This window comes from Hyla sarda, chromosome 8 (assembly GCF_029499605.1).
Source record: "Hyla sarda isolate aHylSar1 chromosome 8, aHylSar1.hap1, whole genome shotgun sequence".
NCBI lineage: Eukaryota > Metazoa > Chordata > Amphibia > Anura > Hylidae > Hyla > Hyla sarda.
In genome coordinates this window covers 201,957,562-201,970,033 of record NC_079196.1, presented here as the reverse complement: position 1 = coordinate 201,970,033, position 12,472 = coordinate 201,957,562, and the positions used below count along the sequence as shown (strand labels likewise).

Here is a 12,472-nt window from a genome sequence, read left to right as displayed (position 1 = left end):
TGCTGGGAGTTGTAGTTTTGCAACAGCTGGAGGCACACTGGTTGGGAAACCCTGCTCTAAGGCCATACTGAGTGTGCATACCACAGACCATTATGACTCCATGTGCCACTGTACAGGGCTGAAATGCCATGTATGGACCCTAAGAACCGGCACTTACTGACCACCGTCCATTAGCGCCATTCCCTCTTTATGTTTCCTGCACTGTACATACAAATTACAAGAATGGGGTCCAGTAAAGAATTATCCTTATAGGATTATCCGTAGAGAGAAGCAGGATATAGATTACAATATCGTAAATAAACAAAAAGTTCTGTAATGTAGACTTTATGGATTGTCATTAGTCGCACCTTCTGCCCGTGCCGCCGCCATCTGATTGGCTGTTGCCAGCGACTTGCTGCAGTTTTGACCGTTCAATATGTTCCACATATGTCTGGATCATCTATGACGTAAACATAATGGCTGCTAAAGGTTTTGCAAGACAACATTTTGAATAACTTTGCACATGAATTGTCTAGTAGTCATCCTGGGCTACATCCTGTATTATACTCCACAGCAGCACTCACTATTCTGCTGGTGGGGTCACTGTGTACATTAATGTGCACATACATTATTTATCCTCACTATTCTGCTGGTGGAATCCCTGTGTACATACATTACATGAATTATCCTGTACTGATCCTGAGTTATATTCTATATTATACTCCAGAGCTGTACTCACTATTCTGCTGGTAATGTCACTGTGTACATACATTACATTACTTATCCTGTACTGATCCTGAGTTATATCCTGTATTATACCCCAGAGCTGTACTCACTATTCTGCTGGTGAGGTCACGGTGTACATACATTACATTACTGATCCTGTACTGATCCTGAGTTATATCCTGTATTATACTCCAGAGCTGTACTCACTATTCTGCTGGTGAGGTCACTGTGTACATACATTACATTACTTATCCTGTACTGATCCTGAGTTATATCCTGTATTATACTCCAGAGCTGTACTCACTATTCTGCTGGTGAGGTCACTGTGTACATACATTACATTACTTATCCTGTACTGATCCTGATTTATATTCTATATTATACTCCAGAGCTGTACTCACTATTCTGCTGATGAGGTCACTGTGTATATACATTACATTACTTATCCTGTACTGATCCTGAGTTATATCCTGTATTATACCCCAGAGCTGTAGTCACTATTCTGCTGGTGAGGTCACTGTGTACATACATTACATTACTTATCCTGTACTGATCCTGAATTATATACTGTATTATACTCCAGAGCTGTACTCACTATTCTGCTGGTAAGGTCACTGTGTACATACATTACATTACTTATCCTGTACTGATCCTGAGTTATATCCTGTATTATACTCCAGAGCTGTACACACTATTCTGCTGGTAAGGTCACTGTGTACATACATTACATTACTTATCCTGTACTGATCCTGAGTTATATCCTGTATTATACTCCAGAGCTGTACTCACTATTCTGCTGGTGAGGTCACTGTGTACATACATTACATTACTTATCATGTACTGATCCTGAGTTATATCCTGTATTATACCCCAGAGCTGTACTCACTATTCTGCTGGTGAGGTCACTGTGTACATACATTACATTACTTATCCCGTACTGATCCTGAGTTATATCCTGTATTATACTCCAGAGCTGTACTCACTATTCTGCTGGTGAGGTCACTGTGTACATACATTACATTACTTATCCTGTACTGATCCTGAGTTATATCCTGTATTATACTCCAGAGCTGCACTCACTATTCTGCTGGTGAGGTCACTGTGTACATACATTACATTACTTATCCTGTACTGATCCTGAGTTATATCCTGTATTATACTCCAGAGCTGTACTCACTATTCTGCTGGTGAGGTCACTGTGTACATACATTACATTACTTATCCTGTACTGATCCTAAGTTATATCCTGTATTATACTCCAGAACTGTACTCACTATTCTGCTGGTGAGGTCACTGTGTACATACATTACATTACTTATCCTGTACTGATCCTGAGTTATATCCTGTATTATACTCCAGAGCTGTACTCACTATTCTGCTGGTGAAGTCACTGTGTACATACATTACATTACTTATCCTGTACTGATCCTGAGTTATATCCTGTATTATACTCCAGAGCTGTACTCACTATTCTGCTGGTGAAGTCACTGTGTACATACATTACATTACTTATCCTGTACTGATCCTGAGTTATATCCTGTATTATACTCCAGAGCTGCACTCACTATTCTGCTGGTGAGGTCACTGTGTACATACATTACATTACTGATCCTGTATTATACACCAGAGCTGTACTCACTATTCTGCTGGTGAGGTCACTGTGTACATGAATGTATGATACACTTCTCCCCATTTACCTCAGTGTGTCTCTGGTGTAAGGCGTTGTATTCTTTTTTCATTTCTGCTTCTCGCTCTTCTAGTCTGGAAACTGAAACACGGTACAATGATGGAGGATTGTTACTAATATCAGGATCACTGATATACTTATTGAAACACATGCACATGTGCACACTAGGATTACCAGCTGTTCCCAATATCGGAGTATAATCCATAAAAACTTGCCTTAGCCAAGCCTTGTGGCTAAGGCCAGATAAGTACCTATAGTAGAGCCATATATCTATATGATGTACATTTAAGTGGTTGTCCAGCAAAAAAAAACTGTTTATGGTGTCAAAAACTATAATAAAACTATTTACTAATATAATGTTATTAACCAAAGTGCAAACAAACACAAAAAAACACAGGGACTCAACCTCTATATCAGAGAACATATCAGGGTGCAAAGCAGTATATCCCAATAGCCATATACAAAACAAAAGGAGAAAAAAGCGGATATACTAAAATGCAGTGCACGCCGGTAACAACAATATTATGTATAAAATATTAATCTTTATTAGCAAAAAATATACAAAAATAAATGGATGCAAAAAGACACTGCAATTAAAAACAATTAAAATTGTTCTAGCCAATTAAAATTGCCCTGAGCTCTGATAGCCAGTTCATTCTGTGTATAAAGTATAGGGCAGCATTACTTGCTTTGAAGTTATACTGTGTAATTTTATTCTGTACACTAGGTATTGTTTTTCTGCTACATATATGGTTTAAACATGAGGTTGGTTATATCCTTCCCTCATGTTTTTGTAGGAGGTTGCTCTGGTTAGAGCAATTTTAATTGTTTTTAATTGCATTGTCTTTTTGCATCCATGTATATTTGTATATTTTTTGCTAATAAAGATTAATATTTTATACAGAATATTGTTGTTACTGATAGGTGTGCACTGCATTTTAGTATATCTGCTTTTTTTCCCCTTTTGTTTTGTACATTAACCAAAGTGCAGAGATCTTCCATATCAGGTGTGCTCTCTCTTAAGCTGTGATGCCGTGTCACAGGCTCTGAATGCAAAGAGCTCCTGTCCCCCCCCCCTCCTCCCTTATTGTCAGCAGGGGATGAGACCAGTAATGTGAAGAGGGGGGGATAGTATTTCTGCTCATCAGATTCATGGCTCATTAGATAAGGCAGCAGAAAGCCATTCCGCAGAACACTCTCCCTGCTGCCTTATCTAAGGAGTAATATTAACTTCCTCCTTCCCATCACTGGTCTGTCCTGTGCTGACATGAGGTGAGGGGGATAGGGGACAAAGCAGACTGCCTTCAGAGTCTTTGATTTGATGTCAAAACGTACAAGAGAGAGATCACAGCTGAAAATAGAAGATCTCTGCACTATGGCTTAACATTGTATTAGTAAGTTGCTTTTATACTTTATCATACTTTTTGACAGCACACACATGTTGTTCCTTTTGCTGGACAACCCCTTTAAAACACTGCTAACAAAGGTGTATGCTGCATAAGGAAAAGATGTATTAAAATAGTCAATGGATTCACACATGATATTTAGTGGAACCCCCCTCCTGGGACACGTACTCTGGTCAGCATAGTTTTTGGTCTTTAGCTCCAGCTGCCGGGACTGAAATTCAAGGCTCTCCACTTGGTACTGCAGATCCTTCTTCTCCTGCTCCAGCGCATCCTCAAATTCAATAAATTTCTGCAAGAAAGAAAAAAAGGATAAATTGGAGATCTCGTCCATGGCAACTGATCAACTCACATTTCATCAAAAAACAAAAAATAAAAGAGCTACTTTCACATGACAGCCACTTCATTCTCATCGTCCTACACTGTCAATTGGCAGGAGGCCACTACAGGAAAAGTATTTACCACATACATTAGGATATACGTTGGGCAGTTTATTTGATCAGTAAGGCTGAGTTCACACCACATTTTGTACTTACGGTTCCCGCATAAGGCTGGGAGGAGAGGGGGGCGGGGCTTAATCACCGTCCTGCACTCAGCCGTATAGGGGAACCATATTTAATGCATGTCTATGAGCCTCCAGTCAGCTGCGTTTTCGGCCGTATGTGGTTTCCCGACCGTAGGCAAAAACGTTGTCGTCCGCGTTTTTGCCTATGGTCGGGAAACCGCATACGGCCGAAAACGCAGCCGACCGGAGGCTGCGGTTCACTCCGGTCAGCTCATAAACATGCATTAAATACGGTTCCCCTATACGGCTGAGAGCAGGCGCCGCGATTAAGCCCCGCCCCCCCTCCTCCCAGCCGTATACGGGAACCGTAAGTACAAAACGTGGTGTGAACCCAGCCTTAGAGAGAGAACAAAAAACAAAAAAACGCATTTCAAAAAAGTTGTGAACTGATTTGCATATTACATACATAGTAACATAGTTCATAAGGTTGAAAAAAGACCAGAGTCCATCAAGTTCAACCTATAACCTTAATGAGTCTCTACTGAGTTGATCCAGAGGAAGGCAAAAAAAAAACCCTCATACTAGAGGTAAAAATTCCTTCCCAACTCCAAATATGGCATCAGAATAAATCTCTGGATCAACGTTCTGTCCCTATAAATCTAGTATCCATAACCTGTAATGTTCTTATTCTCCTAAAATGCATCCAGACCCTTTTTGAATTCTTTTACAGAGTTCACCATGACCACCTCCTCAGGCAGAGAATTCCACAGTCTCACTGCTCTTACAGTAAAGAACCCCCATCTGTGCTGGTGTAGAAACCTTCTTTCCTCTAGATGTAGAGGATGCCTCCTTGTTATAGATACAGTCCTGGGTATAAATAGATCATGGAGAGATCTCTGTACTGTCCCCTGATATATTTATACATAGTTATTAGGTCGCCCCTAAGCCTTCTTTTTTCTAAACTAAATAACCCTAATTCTGATAATCTTTCTGGTTACTGCAGTCCTCCCATTCCCCGTATTACTCTGGTTGCCCGTCTTTGAACCCTCTCTAGCTCCAATATATCTTTCTTGTACACTGGTGCCCAGTACTGTACACAGTATTCTATGTGTTGTCTGACTAGTGATTTGTACAGCGGTAGAATTATTTCCTTGTCGTTGGCATCTATGCCCCTATTGATGCACCCCATGATTTTATTTGCCTTGGCAGCAGCTGCCTGACACTGGTCACTACAGCTAAATTTACTATTAACTAAGACTCCCAAGTCCTTTGCCACATAAGCCATCCCAAGTGTGCTCCCATTTAATACATAATCCCAGCAAGAATTTTTACTCCCCATGTGTGTTACCTTACATTTATCAGTGTTGAACCTCATCTGCCACTTCCCAGCCCAAACCTCCAACCTATCCAGATCCATTTGTAACAGTGCACTGTCCTCTATAGTGTTTACCGCTTTACAGAGTTTAGTATCATCTGCAAAGATTGCTACTTTACTCTTCAACCCCTCTACAAGGTCATTAATGAATATATTAAATAGACTAGGACCCAAGACTGACCCCTGTGGTAACCCATTAGTAAGAGTCACCCAATCAGAATAAGTACCATTAATAACCACCCTCTGTTTCCTATCACTGAGCCAGTTACTTACCCACTTACACACATTTTCCCCCAGTCCAAGCATTCTAATTTTATGCACCAATCTATTATGTGGCACCGTATCAAATGCTTAGGAAAAATCCAGATATACGACATCCAGCGATTGCCCCTGGTCCAGTCTGGAGCTCACCTCCTCATAAAAGCTGATCAGGTTAGTTTGACAGGACCGATCCCTCATAAATCCATGCTGATATGGAATCATACATTTATTTTTATCAAGATATTCCAAAATAGCATCTTTTAAAAAACCCTCAAACAATTTACATACAACTGAGGTTAAACTAACAGGTCTATAATTCCCGGGGTCACCTTTTGACCCCTTTTTAAATATTGGCACCACATTTGCCATGCGCCAGTCCTGGGGTCCCTGTCACTATAGGGTCCCTGAATATTAAATAGGGGTCTGTCTATTACATTACTTAATTCCTTTACAAGACTGGGGTGAATAACATCTGTAAACTAAAGAGAAATCCAAAAAAGAAATGCATTTCCCCTGATGTCATGACCACAGTGCTCTCTGCTGACCTCTGCTGTCCATTTTAGGAACTGTCCAGAGCAGCATATGTTTGCTATGGGGATTTTCTTCTGCTCTGGACAGTTCCTGAAATGGACAGCAGAGGTCAGCAGAGAGCACTGTGGTCATGACATCAGGGGAAATGCATTTCTTTTTTGGATTTCTCTGTAGTATACAGCCCCTAAAAAGTATTGGAAGGATTGAGATGTTTTAATAGAAGTGATTTACAAATCTGCTTAACTTTCTGGCACCAGTTGATGTAAAAAAAAAAAAAAAGTTTTCCATGGGAGTACCCCTTTAAGAGGTTAAAGGGTCATCTACCATAAGGCGATTTTAGTACGTACCTGGCAGACAGTAATGGACATGCTTAGGAAGGATCTGTGCTTGTCTTTGGGCTAAATGCCATAATGTTGTGGCTAGCTTTTTGTGAACTGGGCATTTATTTTTTGTTAGATTTCGTTCTATCAAACTACACATCCCATAGTTCCTTGTTTGTCGTTTGTCACTTTCCTGCCTCCCACACATCAGCCACCCCACCCATTGAGGCACAAATGAGCATCCCATTCAAAAGACCAGTGTTTTTCCTAACCAGGGTGCCTCCACTTGTTGCAAAATGATCTCTCTCCCACCCAGCAGTTGCTCCACCCATTGAAGCAGACAGGCTCCCTTTGCACTCCTGACTAGTGATGTCATGTCTTGACAAACTGCAACCTGGGAAAAAGCGAGACCTAAGTATTTTAGATGCTTTTAAAAATAAATATTGGGACGAAAATCACAGAAGAATTGCGACACCACCGTCACACACAGGTACAGACACTATATTATGAACTACACTAAGCATACTCAAATAAAAAAAAATCCTGGAATACCCCTTTAAATAAACAGACCATTAAAACAAATGTACAAAATCAGCAGGGGATCAAATAATTTTTTTCCTCATTTATCTAGAGATATTATCCTATAAAATAAGTTTGTCTAGGAATATAAAGCTTTGTCCATACAGTATGCCATCAATAAGTCATATACAACTATATTCCATGCTATGTGTACCTAAAATCAGAGGCATACAGAGGTATAGTAAAGACTCAAACTTTTATGGGTGCCCTTATATGACAAAGAGGCCTGTGTCCATAATATTCGTAATATAAAATAAAATTTCGTATTTTTCATAATTTTTTTGTGTTAGTTTTATTTAAAGGGAAACAGATAGATGAACCCACTAACCTGAATATACAGGTGGTTATTGAGGGTGATCCCGAGTAAAACTATGTATTCCTCACTACGTTCCCGAGGTATAGCACAATCCTACTATATGCAAATGAACTCTTAACCCCTTAACGACCAAGGACGTATATTTACCCCGCGTCATATCGGGTCGGTCCCGGCATGTATCTGATGCCGGGACCTGGGGCTAATAGCGCGCGGCAGCGATCACGGTGCCACGCGCTATTAACCCTTTAGATGCGGCGTTCAAAGTTGAACGCCGCATCTAAAACGAAAGTGAAAGCTGCCCAGCTATAACACTGCAAAAAAAAGTGTAAAAAATAAAGTTAATAAATGTGATTTAACCCTTTCCTTAATAAAAGTTCAAATCACCCCCCTTTTCCCATAAAAAAAAAACACCATGTAAATAAAAATAAATATAAACATATGTGGTATCGCCGCGTGCGTAAATGTCTGAGCTATAAAAATATATCATTAATTAAACCGCACGGTCAATGTCGTACGCGCAAAAAAAATTCTACATTCCAAAATAACATATTTCTTTTTATATCATGAAAAAATGAATAAAAAGCGATCAAAAAGTCCGATCAATACAAAAATGGTGTCACTAAAAACTTCAGATCATGGCGCAAAAAATTAGCTCTCATACCGCCCCATATGCGGAAAAATAAAAAAGTTATAGGGGTCAGAAGATGACATTTAAACGTATACATTTTCCTGCATGTAGTTATGATTTTTTTCAGAAGTCCGACAAAATCAAACCTATATAAGTAGGGAATCATTTTAACCGTATGGACCTACAGAATAAAGATAAGGTGTCATTTATACCGAAAAATGTACTGCATAGAAACGGAAGCCCCCAAAAGTTACAAAATGGCGTTTTTTCTTCAATTTCATCACACAATTATTTTTTTTTTCCATTTCGCCGTAGATTTTTGGGTAAAATGACTAATGTCACTGCAAAGTAGAATTGGTGGCGCAAAAAATAAGCCATAATATGGATTTTTAGGTGCAACATTGAAAGGGTTATGATTTTTAAAAGGTGAGGAGGAAAAAACGAAAGTGCAAAAACTGAAAAACCCGTGGTCCTTAAGGGGTTAAAGGGGTATTCCACTGCTCAGCGTTTGGAACAAACTGTTCCGAACGCTGGAGCTCGTCATAGCCCCACCCCCTCATGACATCACGCCCCACCCCCTCAATGTAAGTCTATGTCATGCCCCTTCCCATAGACTTGCATTGAGGGGGTGGGGCATGATGTCACGAGCTCCCGACTCCCACATTCGGAACGGTTTGTTCCAAACGCTGAGCAGTGGAGTACCCCTTCAACTGCACTAGAGGTGGGTCTGAAGCCTATCTGGAACTTTGATGCCATCCCCTGGGTCCCATTGGCTCTGCCCAACTTAAGGAGAAGAAGATGAATACTGAGTTGGGTGGCACGAACAGGTCCCAGGGGACATCATCAGAAGTGCAGATAGTTTTCAGCTCCGCCTCCAGTACAGTTAATTTGCATATTGCAAGATTGTACTATATTTTGGGAATGGCTGAAGGGATTGGTGTAAGTAATACACCTTTTTATTCTGGATCACCCACTCTGACCACCTGTATATTCAGGTTAGTGGGGTTGATCCATCTGTCAGTTTCCCTTTAAATATGTGGAGTCACACGAGAAAGGAATAATAAAATATTACACTTTTCTTATTGACCACTAGATGTCAGCAAACAAAGTGGTAGAGCTCATCACCATGGGGGAGATTTATCAAAACCTGTGGAGAGGCAAAGTTGACCAGTTGCCCATAGCAACCAATCAGATGGCTTCTCTCAGTTTGCAGAGGCCTTGTTAAGAATGAAAGAAGCGATCTGATTGGTTGCTATGGGCAACCGGTCAACTTTGCCTCTCCACAGGTTTTGATAAATCTCCCCCCATGTTACCAGGCTGCAGTAAAACTAGAGCATCACCTCATATTAACCATTACTGTGGGGATAATGATGTTGCATTGCTGCAGCCTAGATAGGAAGGCATTCACAAAGATACTGTGACAGAATTCACACAGATGCACAAAAAATCCAGATGGAATTAATAATGGACCCCATGCCCCACAATAGGGAACAATATCTCAATACAGTGGTCCCTCAAGTTACAATATTAATTGGTTCTGGGACGACCATTGTATGTTGGGACCATTGTATGTTGAGAACAGAACTCTATGGAAACCTGGTAATTGGTTCTGAAGCCCCAAAATGTCATCCAAAAATAGGAAAAAGTGAGGATTAAAGAAAAATGTGTAGATAATTAATATAGATAAAGCAAATCCTTACATATAAAAGTAATAAAGATCTGCTGGGAGCTGTAAATCACTGTCTATGTCAGTGTTTTCCAAGCAGGGTGCCTCCAGCTGTTGCAAAACTACAACTCCCAGCATGCCCGGACAGCCTTTTGTAGTTTTGCAACAGCTGGGGGCACCCTGCTTGGGAAATGCTGTTCTATGTAGAGGACAGGAGCTTCTTCAGGGTCCTGTACAGTACACAGTGTCCTAAAAAAGTAACATGGAGTCGCCCTCACCTGGTATCCAAAAAAGCAGGTAACCCTGATACAAGTAAAGAGTACAGAACATGTAATACCCCCCTGTACTGTAGGGGGCCGCTACCAGACACCAGTCAGTGCATACGCTTCAGTAATACAGGTAAAGAGTAGTACAGAACATGTAATACCTCCCTGTACTGTAGGGGGCGCTACCAGACACCAGTCAGTGCATACACTTCAGTAATACAGGTAAAGAGTAGTACAGAACATGTAATACCACCCTGTACTGTAGGGGGCGCTACCACACAGCCAGTCAGTGCATACACTTCAGTAATACAGGTAAAGAGTAGTACAGAACATGTAATACCACCCTGTACTGTAGGGGGCACTACCACACAGCCAGTCAGTGCATACACTTCAGTAATACAGGTAAAGAGTAGTACAGAACATGTAATACCTGCCTGTACTGTAGGGGGCGCTACCACACAGCCAGTCAGTGCATACACTTCAGTAATACAGGTAAAGAGTAGTACAGAACATGTAATACCTCCCTGTACTGTAGGGGGCGCTACCAGACACCAGTCAGTGCATATGCTTCAGTAATACAGGGGTTTTACCAGTGAATGCCCATTTTGATTGGTCAGTTCTTCCGGCCATTGACAAGTTTCACAGATCTGTACATTGTATGTTGAGTCTGGTTTCAACTTACAATGTTCCAGAAAAGACCATTGTATGCTGAAACTATTGTATGTTGAGGCCATTGTAAGTTGAGGGATCACTGTACTGACACGCAGAGTTGGAGGTTTGGTTGGATATAGCAGAGTGACTAGTAGAGCCTGTAATTCGCCTCTTAAATCACTACTTAGCTGCACGCGGTTTTGGTATTGACCGCCTGTCGATCAGCAGGTCCACCAATATAACTGCGCATTCCAGCGATAACTATAAACCTGAATGCATTGATTTTTATGGGACTGAATGAACTTAGAAAAATAGAAGCATCGATCTGCCGTGAAGCCCATTGCGTACGCTCCGACTGTTCTTCAATTTCCATTTGATCTCATCATTCCTGTCTGATCTTATCTGCACTGTTACTCTGGCTCATAGTCTTAAAAGGATTGTCCAGGATATGTACAATATGACTTTCTTCCAGAAATAGCGCCACTTCTGTTGAATGGTTATGTCTGGTACTGCAGATAAATGAATAGGACTGAGTAACAATACATGTAAACAAGCATGGCACTATGTAACAAAGCAGATATGTTTCTGTCATCATGGACAAGCAAAAAGACTATGCAATACAGGTGGGGAACCCCTCCATATTAGTATACAAGGTGCCCCTTTAACTACCTTTGGCCACTCTTGACTTTGCTCATGGATACTGGATTTATGGGGATATAAAGTTGATACAAAGATTTATTCTGATGCCATATTGGAGTCGGGAAGGAATTTTCCGCCCTGGTTATGAGGCAATTGACATCAGCCTCATGGGGGGTGGGGGAGGTGGTTGTCTTCCTCTGGATCAACACAGTAGGGACACAGTAGGGTTTTAGGTTGAACTTGATGGACTCTTTTTTCAACCTTACAAACTATGAACTATGTATGACCGTGGTCCTGGCCCTGCAAACTACTGCGTGCTGAATGTGCTGTGGCATTTTGTATTAGATTATACAGACATATATTTATAGATAGATAGATAGATATGGGAGAGATAGATAGATATGAGATAGATATATGAGAGATAGATAGATATGAGATAGATAGATAGATAGATAGATAGATAGATAGATAGATAGATAGATAGATATGAGATAGATATGAGATAGATAGATAGATACAGTGGGGATCAAAAGTTTGGGCACCCCAAGAAAAAATTTGTATTAATGTGCATAAAGAAGCCAAGGAAAGATGGAAAAATCTCCAAAAGGCATCAATTACAGATTAGACATTCTTATAATATGTCAACAAAAGTTAGATTTTATTTCCATCATTTACACTTTCAAAATAACAGAAAACAAAAATGGCGTCTGCAAAAGTTTGGTCACCCTGCAGAGTTAATATCTTGTACTGCCCCTTTGGAAAGTATCACAGCTTGTAAACGCTTTTTGTAGCCAGCCAAGAGTCTTTCAATTCTTGTTTGAGGTATCTTTGCCCATTCTTCCTTACAAAAGTCTTCCAGTTCTTTGAGATTTCTGGGCTGTCTGTCACACACTGCTCTTTTAAGGTCTATCCATAGATTTTCAATTATGTTGAGGTCAGG

At 40.5% G+C, this 12,472-nt stretch overlaps 1 protein-coding gene across 15 annotated transcripts in view; it reads right to left on the bottom strand.

Moving 5' to 3' along the window:
- The window catches only part of MAPK8IP3 (mitogen-activated protein kinase 8 interacting protein 3), a 103,920-nt gene that overhangs the window by 70,169 nt on the left and 21,279 nt on the right, over positions 1-12,472 (bottom strand). For all 15 annotated transcript variants that reach the window (XM_056537073.1, XM_056537081.1, XM_056537071.1 and 12 more), the window contains exons 2-4: positions 3,967-4,087; positions 2,403-2,473; positions 348-439 (exon numbers count right to left, since the gene is read on the bottom strand). In XM_056537073.1, coding sequence (XP_056393048.1) covers positions 348-439; positions 2,403-2,473; positions 3,967-4,087 — 284 coding nt within the window. The remainder of the gene's footprint in view (positions 1-347; positions 440-2,402; positions 2,474-3,966; positions 4,088-12,472) is intronic.